At 44.6% G+C, this 17,616-nt stretch overlaps 1 protein-coding gene across 7 annotated transcripts in view; it reads left to right on the top strand.

Annotated features, from left to right (window-relative positions):
- GNG2 (G protein subunit gamma 2) overlaps positions 1–15,948 on the top strand; it is a 104,335-nt gene extending 88,387 nt beyond the window's left edge. For 6 of the 7 annotated variants that reach the window (XM_077126765.1, XM_077126761.1, XM_077126759.1 and 3 more), the window contains 2 exons: positions 12,749–12,873; positions 15,737–15,948. In XM_077126765.1, coding sequence (XP_076982880.1) covers positions 12,749–12,873; positions 15,737–15,749 — 138 coding nt within the window. In that variant the 3' untranslated portion in view covers positions 15,750–15,948. Of the gene's footprint in view, positions 1–12,748 lie in introns of all 7 variants that reach the window. The other variant, XM_077126760.1, reaches the window with a different exon arrangement.
- Positions 15,949–17,616: the final 1,668 nt, after the last annotated feature.

Genomic DNA, 17,616 nt, shown 5'->3' with positions numbered 1-17,616 from the left:
TTCCTCCCACATGCTGCACTGAACACATCTCATTCCGTGGGTGGGCATTTCAAATGCCGAGAACCGCATCCTGCCCTGCCTGTCTGCCTCTCGCTTTACTAGTTCCGTGAGTCCTTGAAGGCACAGACCAACCGTTCCGTCCTCTAAGCAGCTTTCCTGGGCCCTAATCATCAGGTTGTGTTTTGGCTTTTTATTCTGATCATTCATTCAATTTCATCCATTTATCCAATAAGTATTTTTACTGAGCCTTTTCTAAGTTGCCAGACCTTATTAGGCTATAGAGACACAATAATGGGTAAAGAACCGATTCTTGTCCTCAAGAACCTCCTGTTCTAGCAAGGGGTTGTAAAAACCGTGAACAAAACCCATCACTGACGCAGATAAAATATCCAAGAACCGTAATTATCAAATGTCATCAGAAAGAGGACAACACCACCCCTTCTGCATGTCACTTCTGAAGTACACAGACAAACCGCCACTGCACAGGGTGAAGCGTTAGCCTGATACCCTGGACGAGAGGCTGCCTTCCCAGGTGATCTGTAGAGTTGAATCGCTGAGTACCTCTTGCCATCATTAGACCTTAAATTGTTGGAAAACCCGCAGCAGCTTGTGTTTCAGCACTCTCTCTGCCCGTCAGAGCCTGGCAGGCACTCTGTGGTGAAGAGTCAGAGAATTTTTAGTTCAGCTGTTGGATAAACTGAGGCTGTGTGGATGGTTGTAGCTAGGCTGGCTTAGGCTGGCTCATCTCCCTTTAGGAGGCCCTTCCAAGGTCTCTGAGCACTCAAGCCTTCCCTTCTCCTTTCCGTGCTTGTCCTGTCTCAAGAAGGGGCTTCTCTGGAGACCCCAGGCTTGTGATCTTCCAGCCAGAGCAGCTCTTTAAACTGCAAAGGGCTGCGGGGTCTTTGGAGACCAGGCGGGCTCTGCTGTGCCAAGGGGGGGGTTTGTGCGTGGGGCTCTCAGTAAAGGGGGGCACAGCTGCTAGTGGCCCCAAAATATGGGGCGGCTCATCCCTCAGGGGCTGCAGAGCAGCTCAGGCTGCACAGAGCGGCCCCACCTTAAGAGAGGAGCCAAACAGCATGTTCTTTTTCAAATGTTCATTTTATTGTGGTAAATTTATATATACCATAAATCTTGTCATTTTAACTATTTTTAAGTATAGCAAATTCGATTTTAAACCTTCCCGTTTCCTTTCTGTTTCACAGATCCTGAGAGAGTTGTCTAATGAACCCATTATCTGTTCGTAAGCCTCAGGCATGTATAATTATACTCCCGCCCTTTGCATGTTTTCTGCTAGCATTCATTCAAGGGCAGGGAATCAAGAGGAACAAAGGGGAAAATGGGGAGAGGGCAGAGGAGCTGTGGAGAGGGTGGCACTTTGGTGTGTGGAACAGCAATATGCTCGCACTAAGGCTGAACAAAAACAAAATCAAAGGCTTGTGCCTGGAACCCACATAGGGAGAGCAGTACGAAAGCTAAGCACAGCGGGGCTTCCGTAAATCTATTCCTTCATCACTATATTTGGACTCTTTGGGTTTCTGTGGACAGGAATCTAACCTCAACCAGCTTAAGCAGAAAGAGGGAGTGGATTATAAAAGAAAGAGGGTGCCCAGAGTCCCAGGACAGACGTGCTGCTGGGCGAGCAAGCGGGGGAAGGGCCACCCGGCAGGAACCGGCCACAGTGAGCCCCTTTCCGGGTCTCTGCTTCGCTCTTGCCTCTTCCTTTGCCTGGAAGGAAAGGGTTCCTCGGCTGCCTGGTCCATATGGCAGACACAGGGCGGCCACCCACGGTTCCCGGGGTCACAGCTCCCGGGTTCCAGCTCCAGGAGACCGGTTGGTTCCATCCATTCAGTCTCGACTCCATGTTCCGAGAGAGGCACCTCTGTGAACTTGCCCCCAGCTTCCACCAGTTGGCTTTAGAGTTGAGCAACATCGTATAAACGTGGCTTCTAGGGATTAACCCACCCATAGGATGAGGAGGGCAGGGAGTTAAGAAGGAGCCGGGAATCTGTGTAACTGAAAACACACCCTTGCGGACACGGGTGGAAGAGTGGCGTAGATAGAGGAGCAAAAGGCCGAGCCGGAAGCACTGGTGAAATGGCTTCCTCACTCATCAGGTGCTCCATAAATTTACCCCATCCAAAAATGTCCAACTTGTCCCCAATATTCTCAACAGACCCTCACAAGTGGTTTGCCTGGCTGCCCCAGAATGAGCTGGCAAATTCCCAGCAACTGCTTCACCTGCGCCCACGGCTGGGAAAGCCTTGCCACATCCCGCTGCCGAAATCCCAGCCCGTATTTAGAGGCAGCGCAAATTCCCAGCTGCGCATAGCTTTTTTTATCCCTTGTCACTATATTTTATCAATTCACTAATTAATCTCACCTTCATAAGGTAAATTTTTCCGACCAGACTGTGCCTTCTACTTTTTGGCGTCCCGCAGTGTGCGGAGATGCACAGGCTTTCGGGTATCACGCTTTGAGTGGGTCGTTTTAAGTCCATGCATTCAGACTGGCGTGTAACACCTCGGCAGGGACTGCATTCATGACGTCTGTGATTTTGGAGATTCCAAGCACAAAGGTAATTGGCCAAATAAAATTGTGGTAATTGATGAGAATTCAAATGAAATACAAAAAGAAGCAGGGAATTGTTTATTTTAAGGATAGGTAAATTGTTTTATGTCATGTATATGATTATAAATAGAGAGCATTTATAATATACCTTCTTAAAACAGTTCAACAGTTATGAAAAAAGACTAATTTTCATAACTGACAAATATATATAAATTACTGAACAAAATCCGAATGTTTCTGGTGGCTGAATCATCTTTCTGATGATTTCGTCTTTCTGATGATTTCGTCTTTCTGATGATTTCATCTTTCTGATGATTGCCTCATGATGATTGGAATCAACCTTTAGGCAGAGCTGACCTGAGAGACAGGTCAGTGGGACACATGCTCAGTACTGGAGAGGGAAAACAATCGAGGTTTGGACTTTTTCATATACTTTTCCAGCATTTGAATGGAAAGTTTTAGAATCCCCTCCCTAAAATGCTTGCCTGTGACTCTCTTGGGAAGGCTGAGATGCAGCTCTTCTTATGGGCTAATTGAGAGCACCTCGTGGATGATAAAAACCAGCAACGTTGATCATTACAGAGCAGGGGGCTGGGTTCAAAGGTGGCCAGTCACCATTTGTTTGAGTTGCTGAAAATAATGCAAAAAAATTAAAATTGAATTCAGGAGTTTGTTAATAATTGAGCATAGAATTTCATGTTTATGAGGGTTGATATAATTCTTAAAACTTCAACAGGTATGTAAGCACCAAGGACACACTTGGCCTTATGCTTTGCATCTAGGAGATAGAGAAATGGCACTGTGTATTTTGGTAATTTGAAATCACTGGGAAATGAATTTTGCTGAATAGTATGGTTTTCAGACCAGAAGATATCTCCTTTCTCCCAATTTTGAACATCTTTCTTTTCTTATTTGTTAAATATACTTTTCTTGATGATGGTTATTTTGAAAATCGGTATTCTGTTTCTTTTTTTAAAGATCCTAATTGATGTGTCCCATCTGTTTAATATCACCTGAGAGGAGGAGGCAAGGAAGGCTACTTAGAATACTCGTACATTATTTTACAAAGAAAATAGCAAATATTTAGTCACATAATCACAATTTCTCTCATATCACAATCAAACTTTTTTTTTAAATGCTGCATGATGGGGTCACATTTCATTCTTCTTCTGTGCGAGTATCCATTATTGCAGCACCATTTGTTGAGTTTTTGTTGTTTGTTTGTTCCTTTGTTTGTTTCTGTTTGGGAAGTGCAGGGTTTCGGGCATGGCAGGCAAGAGTTCTACCTCCGAGCCCCCCCATGCACCCGTCACAAGCGAGCTTTGTGAGCGCCGGTCAGGATCTCTGTGGAGAGCCCTCCAGCTCCCCTTTGCCCACTGGCAGCGACACGGGGGCCCTGGCGATGCAGGCTGTCCACTGACCTGCTGCTCTCCACTCCCGTGTTAATGACTCTACTCGCTGCAGCACTTGCATTTTCAGAAAGTTCCGTGGCATATCAAAGAATGCTGCGGTCTCTTCTGCATTTACTACTGCTTAAGCTAGATGTCTGCAATTTTCTGTACTCCAATTACATTTAATGACTCAAAGCAAAAATAAAGCCTTTCTTTAAAGTCAGCAAGCAGCTTCTCCCTGGAGTAAAAGACCTTTCTGAATAAGTATCAGACTAATAGCTCTCCTAGTTCGAAACTCCTGTGCTCTCTCTCGGAGATCTGCTGTTTCTTCTCTTCTCAGCTATATTGAAAGACCAGTGACAGGTAATCTTCCATGTACACAGCAACTTCCCAATCCTGCCTCCACCCCGTGTGATCTCTGAAGTCCTTTTAACCAACAAATCAAAGTTAAGTCAGCCCAGGATGGTTCTGTTGGTTCAGACAACTCAACCGAAGGAGTGACTGAGAACGAGGCCCCAGGCCCAGTCAGCCCCAAGCACAGGCAATGGCAACCCGGCCACGCTGGCTTCTTGCCTGAAGACTCACAAGCATCCGTGACATCAATGCTAAAATGTGTCTCAATTTCAGGATGCAACGAGGACTCAGCTATATCCTTACTGACTGTTTAAATTCTTGGGTCTGGTTTTTATCCTTATTAACAACTGCTTCTTCTCATAACTCGCAGGGAGTCTGCCTAGAGCAGGGCTCTATTTTTTTTAGGAGCATAAAATCACACTGTCTCGTCACTTGTTGGGGTTATTTAGAGTCCCCTTCCGCTTATACCCATCTCAGCCCCAGTCTAGTTTGGTGAGGGTGCTGAATAAATAGCTGGATTTCAGCAACTGTCAATCTGGGAAGATCAAATAAAAATAATAGCTTTCCATGCTCTTATCAAAAGCAAATTCCTGGGTGGGCAATGGTGGCTCAGTGGCAGAGTTCTCACCTGCCACGCCGGAGACCCGGGTTTGTTTCCCAGAGCCTGCCCATGCAAAAAAAAAAGCAAATTCCTTATTTGTGCACCAGGTCCCATCTCCTAATCAAGGGCAATGCTCCAGCCATTCATTTCCTCCCCTTGCCCCCCCCCCCCATGCTTTTAGATCTATATCCACGTGGATGTGCATATAATCATGAATTCACACCGACAACACCAATTCCTATCCCATTCAATACCACAAAGTTCATTCCAGCTTCATCACTTTCCATATTTCTAATTCCCTTTGCTGCCAATGAGTGACCCGGGTCCTAGTATGCTTATTTGATGAATCACATTGTCTGGAACCAAACTCGCACTGCTGCCGCCCTCCCCACGCCACCGGCTGCTCATTATGTTTCTCCTTTGTTGGCCCCTCTTAGACGTCCCAGCTTCATACGGTGAAGTGTCCCAGGGCTGGGTCCTCACTCTTGTCTCTTCCAGCTAAGCTTACGGCCTTGGTGATGTGGTTCATTCACAAACTTTACTTACCATCCACATAGCTCGATTCCCCAATGTATACTTCTAGTCCAGATCTCTTTCCCAAGCCAGACTTCAGCGTCGTTTATCCCAGTTGTATGTCTAATAGGCATTTCAGTTTCAGCATATTGAAATGGAATTCCTGATCTTACCCCCAAAAAATGTCTTTCTTCATTCGTACTGCACATCTAATCTGTCGGAAAATCCCGATGACCCTACTGTCAAAATGCTGATTACCCAGATCTCGACCACCTCTCCCTGCCTGGGCCGTGGCTGCCCTGTTCGGAACATGCTGCCTCTTGGCTGCATGTTCCGACTACTCCAGAGTAGTCCCTGCCTCTGCCCTTGCCCCAGAACCCTGTTCTCAACTCAGCATCCAGAATCTCCCTTTAGAATATGTCAGTGGTTCCCCACTTTCCTTACCATAACCTTCATTCTCTAAGTTTTTAGCCAAAGATTGGTAAATTAGGCTTAATTATTTCAACCTGTCCTCTTACCCCAAACACACATGTGCCCAATCCCCTTTACCCTGCTCCACTTTTTCATTTTCCCATAAAACTTCCTGCCTTCTAACATTCCCTGTAATGATTTATTAGGTTTTATTGTCTGTTCTTTCTACACATACTCCTCCCACTTAAATACCCTAGAAGAAATTTGATTATGCTGTTCTCTGGTGTGGTTTTCATCGTGCTTGTTTATTTGGATTTGTTGAGTTCATTGAACTTGTAGGTTTATAGTTTTCATCAAATTTGGAAATTTTCAATTATAACTTCAGATATTTGTTCTTCCTTCCACCCAACTTCCATTTCCCTTCTCTCCTTTGGAGACTCCAGGTATAAGTATGTTAAGCCACTTGAGGTTGTCCTACAGTTCAGTGACTACTCTGTTTTGTTTTCATTCTGTTTTCTCTCTGCATCGTCCTTTTGGGTAGCTTCCAGTACTGTCTTCAACTAATCTTTTCTTCTGCAATGCTTACGTTGCTGCTTATCCCATCCAGTATTTTTCATTGCAGACATTGTATTTTTCACCTCTAGATATTGGATTTGGGTCTTTCTCTCCTCTTCCCTCTGTCCTTTATCATATTTTTGCTTTCCTTGATCTTTTTGATCATATGGACATTATTTACAATAGCTATTTTAACATCCTTATCTACTAATTTTTATCATCTGTTCAAGTCTGAGTCTTCTTTTAATTGAAATTTTTCCTGATTATGAGGTTTTTTTTCCTGCTTATTATGTCTCTTGTAATTTTGTTTTGAACTTTTTATTTTGAAATACTTTCAAACTTATTGGACAGTTAGAAAAATAATACAAGTTTCATTCCAGGAACTCCAACATGTCCCCACCCCACACACAGTCAGATTCACCAACTTTAATATTTTCAACATATACCATGTGATTTTATCTATCGACTGATCATCTATCGATCATCTATCTATGTATCATCTATCATCTGTCATCTATCATCTATCTATCTATCTGCCTGTTGAATTCAGCAGTCGATTCTCTGAACACGTGAATGTAGGCTGCACATCCTGCACTTAATACTGACACATACATTTTCTAAGAACAAGGACATTCACTATTAACCATCTCATGTGCAGTCATCAAGTTCAAGAAATTTAATATTGACATAAAGCTTACAGTCAGTACTCTAATTTTTTTCATGTCTCAATGAAGAGCCCAGGATCATGTATTGCATTTAATTGTCATTGTTTTTTTTAGTTGCTCTTTCTTTCTTTTTTTAATTGTGGGAACATATACCAACATAAACTTTCCCATCTCAACCCACCCAGCACACCACTCAGTGGGGTGACCACATCTACAGCATTGCTGTGCCCTCACCACCTTCCATCACTCAAACTTCCCCTCCCAGAAACTGTGCACCAGGCATTAACTCCCCCTTCTTTGTGCCCCCTGCCCTGGCAACCTGTGCTCTAGTCTCCATCTCTATGAGTTTGTATATTCTCCTATATTTTCTTTGTAGTTACCATGGAGCTTAAATTTAAACTCTACATCTGTAATGCTCTCATTTGCTTAGATACCAGTTTATCGTCAATAGTATATGCAAACCATGTCCGTGTACCCCTCCATTCTCCAACCTTTATGTAGTTTTTGTCACAAATTACTTGTTTATACATTGAGTCCAAAACCACAGATTTATCTTACACTGTATGCATGTCTTTGAGAGCTTGTAAAAAAGTAAAATGGTAGAGTTGCAGACCAAAAATACAATAATCCTGGCATTTATATTTACCCAGGCCATTTTCCTTACTGGGGATCTTTGTTTCTTCATGAGGCTCCAATCCACTGCCAGTTGTCCTTTCCTTTCAACCTGCAGTGCTCTCTTTAGCATCTCCTGTAGGGCCAGTTAAATACTGCACTCCCTGAGGGTTGTTTATCTGGGAATGTCTCGATCTCCTCCTTATCTTTGAAAGACAGTTTTGCCAGATAGAGAATTCTTGATTGACAATTCTTTGCTTTCAGCACTTTAAATATGCCATCCACTGCCTTCTTGCCTCCATAATTTCCAATAAGAAATCAGCGTTTCATCTTATTGAGGCTCCTTTGAATGCAGCGTGTTGCTTCTCTCTTCCTGGACCCAAACATTGTGAATTTTACCTTGTGGGATACTGGAATTCTTCATATTCCTTTAAGTACTTGGGTTTTTTTCCCCCTAGGGTACAGTTAATGCAACTTGGAAATATTTTGGTCCTTTCAAGGCTTATTTTTAAATTTTGATGAGTGGGTCATAGTTTTCATTAAGCTAGGGCTCTTTGGAACCACTACTGAAGCAATGCTTTCTCAGGACTTTACTCAGTATCCTGGGTGCTAGGAGGGTTTTCTACTCTGTCTGGTGGAAAGACAGTTTATTCCAAGCCTACTTGATCTCCAGGGGTTGTTTCATGTGATCCTTTCTGAAATTCTTTGCCCACCTCATGTAGTTTCTTCCCACAATATGCTATCAGCACTCAGCCAAGACTCAAGAGGATGCCTCAAGAGGCATCTGAGAGCTCTCTGTCCCTCTGTCGATCCTTCTACTCCATTACTCTGTCTCCTCACCTCAGGGAGATTGCCGGACTCTATTAAGGTGCCTCCCTCCCTGTTTTGTGGCCTGGAAGCTCTCACCAAACAATAAGCTGGAGCAATTGTAGGACTTACTTTGGTTATTCCTATCTCTCAGGAACCACTTTTCTGTACCACCCATTGTCTAACATTTGAAAGCCTTTTTCTGTATATTTTGTCCAGCGATTTAAGTTGTCAGTTGGTCCTAATACTCTATAATAGTCAGAATTGAAATCGAAATTCTATCTAAGCTCCAGAAGGACAAGCATCTTTGTCTATCTCCCTGATTAATCCAAGTGTCTGGAACTGTGCCTTATCTACTAGGTACTCAGTAAATCGTCTTTGGATGCAATATGCAGTATCTGTTGAAAAAGATTTTGTTTTGGGGACTCCTTGAGCGATTAGTTGAGTGCCTTCTGTGCCCCAGGCACTGGCCACACAGCGGTGAAGTGGACAGGGCCCCTGCCGGCATGGAGCAGAGCACCCAAAGGGAAGGGCAAATATTAAAGAACAAACAGGTAGACAGTGGCCATAATTACACGTTGTGTCGTGTGCTTCTGACAAGGAACAGATCAGCGGGTTCTGGGAGAGAATAATGAAGAAAGTCACTTCAGACGAGGTGGTAAGGAAGGGTCTATAACACGGTATTTAGCTGACTCCTGAAGGAGGAGGGCCGGCGTGCGTTAGAGCAGGTGGTGGTGGGACACACGGTTCCAGGAGACGGTCTGTGTGTGGCCTTGAGCAGAGAAGGACTTGGAGCTTTTCTCAGAATGAAAGGAGGCCTGTTGGGGGAGGAGAAGCGCGATGTGAGATCAGAGGGAGGCCACAGGCCAGTCTGCACAGAGCACAACGTGAAGCTGTTGAACGTGGTAGGCGGAGGGTGATAGGAACCAATGTGGGTTTTAAAAATGACTTTCACTTTCCGTGCAGAGAGTGCTGCGCCCAGCACAGCTGTGGGTGCAGGGACCCCCCAGGGCAGATGTTCCCAGACTCGCTTCTGCCCCCTTCGAGTGTCTGGCGACCTCTGGGGATTCCTTCTCAAAGTAATGCTGTGAAAATCACAAAGGAAAGTCATTTTATTTGAAGTATAGTTCATCAAAATCATTTTTGAAACCATCTGTGATAGTTATATATGTACCCCTTTTTAAGTGACTATATAATGAGATCTGACAATGGGTACGCTGACCCCCCCCGCAATTATAACGTGGATGAGCAGAAATTCTATGTTGCACTTCTTTAATAACTTCATGTAGCTGAGGACATCCGGTTCCGCGGGGGACAAGTCACAGCTGCTGCTGATGCTACTGTGTGTGTTGTCTACGTTAGTAATTGACAGAAGTCCTAGATTTCAGTTTGAAGTTAGTGAAAATAAAGATATAATTTTTTAATTATCGAAGTTCACAGGCCATCCCTGAACTCTGTCCATGGACCCCTTGGGAAACGCAGATTAATTTTTTATTTAAGAGATTATTTCGGTGATCATAGAGAGAAGAGGGAGGGCCAAAGTAGGGTTGTTGCTGTGGGGCTCACAGCAAGGGGCAAACCTGAGCTGTTTCTGGAAGGAACAACAGGACGGGAAAGGGGAGCTGCCTGAGCGGCTGGGGAAGGCTCCATGGAAGTGCTGGGCCCAGCGGTACAGAATGCAGAAGAAGCTGGGGCAGACCACAGGGAGAGTCAGCAAGCAGGGAGACCCAGGGCAGCTGGGAGCGTGGGCTCAGCACAGGCAGAGAACAAGGCGACAGCCACTTACCAGAAAGGACAGTGTCCTATGAGTGACGTCAGGACCGAGGCTGCCCCCTGGGGCTGAGGCCTAGGAAACACCTGCCACAGGTTCCCATCCTTGGGGTTAGGACAGTACTGTCTCCTGACCATCACATCGTTGAAAGGATTCAACAAGATGCTCTCCATCAAGTGGTGAGCACATTTCTGACACGTGGTAGGGACTGGTAATGTCAGCAATTATTCTAGTTACTGCTGTGATTCTGGTACTGCGTTGGACTCTCGCCTACAGGAGATTGCAATCTAGTTGAGGAAACGAGATAAAGCACATAATATGTTTTGAGAAGGAAACTGTACAGAATCAAGTGTTCCAATATAAGATATGAGTAATCCTAGGCTATTTATTTTGCCTGCTGTAGCAACTTCTGTATCATAGAAAGATTTTTAAATTCCTGCCACAGAATTGTGTGTTGTCTAAATGTGTAGGGATGTTGCTGGATCTTTTCTTAAACAAGTTTTAGATCTTACTGTTGTCAGGTCTCTGCTGTATTAGCAGCTCAGTTCCTACTTGGCATAATGATGACTATATGCCTCAAACAAGCCAAAGGCACCAAAAGAAGTGAACTGAAATTCAGTCTGAAAATCTGTTCTTTGTCTTCATGTGGAAGAGAGAAGACAGACGCAGTCCTTTCTTTCCATTTTGTTACAATAGCATCTCCTAATGGAGCCATAAAGCACCCTGGCCTCTGGGGCTCGCCCCACATCTGAGGGTTTGCCATTGGCTGGCAGAGTGTCAGGGCTCAGGGCAGTTTTCTGCCACGTGCGGAATGAGTCATGACCTGCCTGAGCCTCAGTTCCCATCTGTGAGGAGGTGATTCAGTCTCCTCTAGGGGTTGCTGTAAAGATAAAAAGAAAACAACACAATGTCTGAGACAAAACTGAAGTACCATAAAAGTATTTTCGTAGGTAGTACAAGCCCTGCTGAAAGGTGAGACCGGTTCTTACATTTACACGCCAGTGCCCGTACCTCACTGTATCATCAGTCAGGGTAGGCTAGGTTTGCTGCAGTAACAAAAAACACAGCCTCCATTCTCAGGGGCTTATAACACTACAGTACAACTCTGACTCTCACTCCCAGCACGTCACATGTCCACCACAGGTCAGCTGCCACTCCACACTTTTGCTCCAGGACTGACAGATGGGGCAACCTCTATCTGCAATATTGCCTGTATTTGGTCTGTGACAAAAGGAACAGAGAGATTCCAAAAATTCAAGGATTTACAGGATGAGAAGATGAAACCAATTCTCATTTCTAACTAGTAAACCATAAAATCGAAAGGTCTTTAAGTGGCAAAGAGTTAATCAACTCAGCCCTGGAGCAGGGAACAAATCAAGAGTATAATCACTATGGGATTTGCTAAAACCTCGGATCAACTTAAATGGCTCTCAGCAAATTATTTCAGTGGGCCGACGTGGCAGTGGGAAAACAGGCAAACCTCGCATTGGTGCAGAAAGGTCCCACCTAGTTCATTGGTTAGAGCAAATGATATGTTCCATGGCTAAGCCATGTGTCAGTGTGTGGGTGTTATAATCCATGGCAGGGAGAGGCAGCAGATACGTGTAAGGATGATGTGCCCTCCCTCCCTCCTGGGGAGCACCACGTAGTGGTGCTGTGTCAAGTGGGCTATGTCACTTGGGAAACTGACTCATGAGTTTATAATTTTTTACTTCAAATGGCTTCCCCGGTGGCTCAGCCCTCTCTTCCCCAGGAGGTGGTTACAGGTGAGTTTTAGTTTCTTTCCCTAAATTAAACCCACCCTCAGGTAGTGGCAGTTTGCTACTGTCAGAGCTGTGCAGAGGCCCACCATGGGCAAACCCTAACAAGGGGCTGCAGAAATGTTATGAGAAATGCGAAGTGTCACTGAAATCGGCCCCAACCTTCCAGTGAGATTCCCCAAAGGGGACAGCGTTTGGTCGAGGTAATGTATATGCATATAGTAATACATTCTGATGTGTTTGGCTAAAAAGGGGATCACCCTGGCATCAGGCAGAGCTGGTTAGGGTTAGGGTTAGGGTTAGGGTTAGGGTTAGGGTTAGGCATGCCTGCAGAACCAGAACAATGGGCAGCCTGTGGGGAAAGCTTCCCACGTGCGGTGGGTGGACTAAGTGCGGTGGGGGGACTAAGCGGTTCACCTGGATTATTCAGTTAACCCTTGCAGCCAGGGCTGGGACCAGGGCCAGGAGAGTGAGGCCCCCAGGCACGGAGTGGAAGGGACCTCCCCAGCCCCGCACTCACCTCCTTGCAGCGCTCCTGGGAGGTCAGTGCTGGCAACTGCCTTCCTTGCAGGTGAGAAAATGGCTGAGGACATTGGCTCATTTTCGGACAAGCACGTAGTGCTGAAGGAAGGCTGTGAGTCCAGGCCGCTGTGCCCCCACGCTGACCGGTCAGCTGACTGGCGGTCCTAGGCCTGGCCAGTGCCTGTCTGAGGTAGCGCTGCCTCTGTCTCCTTCTGCAGGTATCCAAGGCAGCTGCAGATCTGATGGCCTACTGCGAAGCACATGCCAAGGAGGACCCTCTCCTGACCCCAGTTCCGGCTTCAGAAAACCCATTCAGGGAGAAGAAGTTCTTCTGTGCCATCCTGTAAGTCTTTAAGAGGCTCTGAAGAGCCTCAGGGCTCCTGGGACACCGATGTCAAGTCTCGAGCAGAGTGGACGCCTTTCTAGTCCACAGCATTTAACGACGGGAGGAGAACCAACCTGCAAGCTCTGGGCCGTGCATGTTTAAAGACCCAGTCCCTCTGGGAGCGTGAAGGCCGCTCCACACCATGAGTTAAGAGATCTGATGCCCGCAGGACTGCCTGGAGGAGGGAGTGTGCAGAGCCAAGTTTGTGTCTCTTCTTTTCTGCTATCCCCCCAAAACCTTATGTTTCTGCTTCATGTTTAAAAAAAACTAAAACAGACAGCTGTACTGAAGTAAGATATGTGTGGCCTCCTTGGGATGACTATTGTCTTTAGAATACCCCGTGATTAACTAAATTGTCCAGTGTAGCCGCAGTTGGTGAAATGACGTTGATATTTCATCGTTGTGCCTTTCTTTTCTTTTTTCCTCTCTCCATCTCTCCTCCCGCAGCCCTGCCCTCCGCCCGTTAGAGTAGTACAGAGATAAGGCTGGATTTGTCTTTATGACCAAACTCCAAGGATGAGCACTCAAAATGTTTAGGAACATGTTCCTTCGGTGTCTCCTCATGGTAGTAAAAAGAAAGAAAATGCCAGTTGTCTGTGTTCTCTTATCACTATTCCTAACATTTATACATGGTAGCTTTGATTCTGCAAGTAAAAGTAAATAATGTGTTGTGACTGGTGCTTTCATATACTTGTGACAATTTTTGAATAAGACTGCATGAAAATGTCCCTATGTTACATCCATTCAGAAGTTTTGTTGTTTTACTGTAAGACTGGGAAAAGAAACTAGAGAGAGAAGAAGCTGGAGAAAAACAACTCAATATTTTGAAAATCGAGATTACTTCAGAGCCTTAGCCATGCCTACAATACCTCCAGGTTCACTGTTGCATAAATGCCTCTTCAAAATTTTTCGAGAATCCAAACCACTTTTGGTTTTATCCAGGATTCGGGGCAGTACAGGTCCCGCCACGTGTGACAGGTGAAGAATCACCACCAATTGGGAAGTGCTTTTGCCACAGTGTGTAAATGAGCTGCGGCTTCTCCCCCCGAGTCACAGAAACCGGAGGGTGAAAGAATGTTTTCTGCTGTTTCTGAAGTGTCGGGACAAACAGCCCACGGCTCCTGAGAAGGCCCCCACCCGCCTCTTTGAGGCAGCAGTGCAGCCTCCCCCTCTGGGGTCTCCGCCCGGATGGATGGTCTTTGTTTCCCACACCAGATTTTTCACTGGGGTCTTTTTGGTTTTGCTTTTATTCTCCGCCTTGTCTGTTAGTGTCTGTCAGTCTTTATTTACAGCTACCTTGCAGCTAGCTCCCTCTCTTCCTACGGTACCGAGAGGGACACGCACAGCCGCTGCAGCCTCCTTGGTGCTGGGCGCCAGGCCAGGGGGGCTTCACCCCTTCTCTCTGGGCTGCTCTCACCCACAGGGAGGCTCCCGTACCTCTCCTCATTTGCTCTGAAATCCCAAAAGACCATCTTCCAGTTGATTTTTGTCTCTTCTCCTCCCTCTCCAATCTGTTTCTCCTGTTTCTTTGGTTCAGTTTTGTTTTTTTAAGTATGGAGGGAAAGAAAAAAATACAAGGACAGACTTTGAAACAGAGTTGGTAACGTTTCCTCAGCTCCTTTTATGCCTGCTGCTGAAAGCATAAGTACATCCAATTAATCTCATGTCTGGGATGGCAGAAAACGGATAGCGAAACGTGTGAAATGCGTGAACCCACTTCTGTAACAAGATACTTCTGCACAAGCCTTGGTGTTTGTTATAGTTGTGGGGTGCTGATGAAGATGTAGGAGGAAATTCAGTATTAAACCCCAGTATTGTACAATTAGCTTAGTAATACTGTGGAGTCAGCTAAACCCTTATCTCATTTCTAAAATGAGCCCAAACTTGAATATGTGGTCACATAAAAATAACTGTGAATAAAGAATTCCTTAGTGGTGATTAATTAAGGTGCCATTTTAAGACCCAGATGATTTTCATAATCCACATGAGAAAATTCTTTTTCTCACGAGGACTCTTTATATTTCCATGTAAATCTGGATCTTTGGAGCAATTAAAGTGGAATTAAAAATTTCAGGAAGCATTATAATATGAGTCTGGTAAATAAAAATTAAGGAAGTTTCAAACTGCATGTGACTGTTTATAAAACAGAAGAGAAGGCAGAAAATACACAGCCCATTTGAAATAATTTAAGTAAAATGGTTTGGCTTTTTCCTAATTTCATATCCTACATTATGGCATTATACTACCACAGAATTTATATGAGTTTTGGCTTACTGATATTTTTACTTATTATAAGGAAAAGTCTTCTTTTGATTATTTATGTCTCTAAAGAACTTTAATTCCTTTAGAAATTCAACATTTTCACTAGCATAGTTTTATCTTCAGGGATAACTAATAGGAAAACTCAGCTTAATTATTCAAAGCTCTAATTCGTGTCTATAATGTATGAATAATATTGAAAATTTGCCATGGAGTTGGTTAATAGATGAGAACAATAACCAACAGAATTAGAATGCAGATTCTAGAAAGAAAACACAGTCTTGCACCATCCTTAATATTAGCTCCAGTTTTAAATTTTTTAACAAGTTTAAACCAAGTAGTATTTCATTTAAACCAGAGGATCCAAATTATTCCTTTGATCTGGATCTGATTTTGCTAACAAAATTTGAAAAAGATTGCCTATCAAGGAAAAATTAAACAATAAAAACCATCTGTCTATATAATACATTCACATAAGGAATTTTGAGAAAAACAAGCATACTGTCTTAGGGGATTTTTGTACTTTCTTGTTGTTTTTTTCTTTTTTCTTATTTGCTTCTAGCTGCTCCTGGTAATGGTGAATTGTTACATACATTAATGTTTTGCAGCCCAAGAATTGTTCACAGTTTTTCTATATAAAATCTACACAGTGTGGCTTTCAAAGAGGGAAGTACAGAAATGTTAAAGCAGGAAAACCTGAATGTGATGTGCACATTTTCATCCCACGTGAACAATGTATTTGTTTTAATAAATGGAATTTTCCGATTCATTTCACATGCCGTTAATTTCATTGTGAAGGCCTTTGGGCCACCTCGCCAATCGAGTTCATGGTTAATTTGAGAAAGATCTAAATAAATACACATAACAAGATGGAGGGGGGAAATAGCAGTCCGTTGATTTTTGTTCGGTTCTTTTTTTTCTCTTTAGGGTTAATTAAAGAATTAATAGTTCTTTAGGTACCCTAAGGGAGAAAGAACTCACAGGAGATAAAAAGCCCTTCTTCCTTGGCTTCTGCATCTGAGGAACACCCCTCGGGGAGAGAGAGGGAGGTGGTGGGGACAGGTCCAGGGCTCCGACAGGCTTGGGCCATGCGGCAGATGAGATGTGTTTGCACCTTAAAATGCTGTGGACACGCCACACTGGGATTTTCCCCTTTACTGAAAAAAAGAAGAAGAAAAGAAAGAATGCAGAAAGTTTTATTCTCTGCATGCTGTCCGCAATTTACAAGGCGTCCTGGAGATGATAAATCCTTAGAAGTCTTGTGAATTTTAGATTCAGCAACTCCTGGGAAATATTTTTGGCAAGAAAGCCTTTCATACATCCCTCAAATTATGCTGGTAAGTGACAGACCTTGTCAGTAAAGAAGGAAACGCTGGATCTCCCAGTACTTGTGCTAGTGACAGCATCCCTTTGAGCCACTGAGGAAGGAAGGGGCAGCTGGCAGGACTTGTGCCCTGGTGCTCCATTTACATCACTGATTCTTACTGCGGTGCCTGGACCACCTGCTTCAGAGTTCCCTGGGACGCCTGAAAAGGCAGGTGCAGGGCATCTACTAATGCAGAATCTCTGGCATTGGAGCCTGAGTACATGCATACTGTTGCATGCTATAGTTTCTACAACTAACTTCTCATGTGTCTAAGGAAAGATAGGAATGAATCATATTTATTTCCACAGTTGTAGAAAGGGGTAAATATATGACCTATGCATGAATACAGCCCGCTCCTGACCATGAGACACCATGAGCAGGAGGCTAGTGGGTTTTAACTGACTCTCCTGTTTGGTTGAGCTGCAGTGGAAAGACTGCCTCCGGCCCTTGTTCTTTAATAAGCTTTTCACGTTTAAACAGAGCTCACGACAACAGAGGGAATTGGAGCTGGGTCAGCTCCAATCCACAAATTGCAAATAATTTGCCAAGGGAATCCCTTTCCCTTCGGTTCTGCCCCAAATCTACATTTTCTTCTATTTAGAACCAGGAGACTCGGGCAGAATTTATTTTTAATGAAGGGGTCATGGGCTCCCAGGCTTCCCCTCAGTAAGAACTTCTGTTTATCACCAAGAGACTCCTGTAGGGTACTGGGGCAGCACATGTCCATTGTAAGGTGCTTGGTGACTTCAGTTCAAATTTCCCAAACAAGGGTCCATCTAGAGTGCGCTGGAGAAGCAGAACTAGGCCTGAGCTCCCAGGTGACCTGGGGCAAGCCCTTTAACCTCTCTAGGCCATAAAATGGGGACAGGAACACCTGACTCGCTTAGCGCACAAAGTTGTCAAAACCAAATGAAGTAGAGCAGGTAAAGGGACGTCATGAAGAAAGCAGTGAGAGTCGTTGGACACTGCATGATGTCAGGCTTAGATGAGATGAGAGGCCAGATGGTAACTTCGCACCTCTTGCCCAGCTTGCTTTCCACTCCACACCCGGTCCGTTGGCTCAGACCTTCACCACC

This window comes from Tamandua tetradactyla, chromosome 14 (assembly GCF_023851605.1).
Source record: "Tamandua tetradactyla isolate mTamTet1 chromosome 14, mTamTet1.pri, whole genome shotgun sequence".
Taxonomy (NCBI): domain Eukaryota; kingdom Metazoa; phylum Chordata; class Mammalia; order Pilosa; family Myrmecophagidae; genus Tamandua; species Tamandua tetradactyla.
This window is presented reverse-complemented; position numbering and strand designations above follow the sequence as displayed.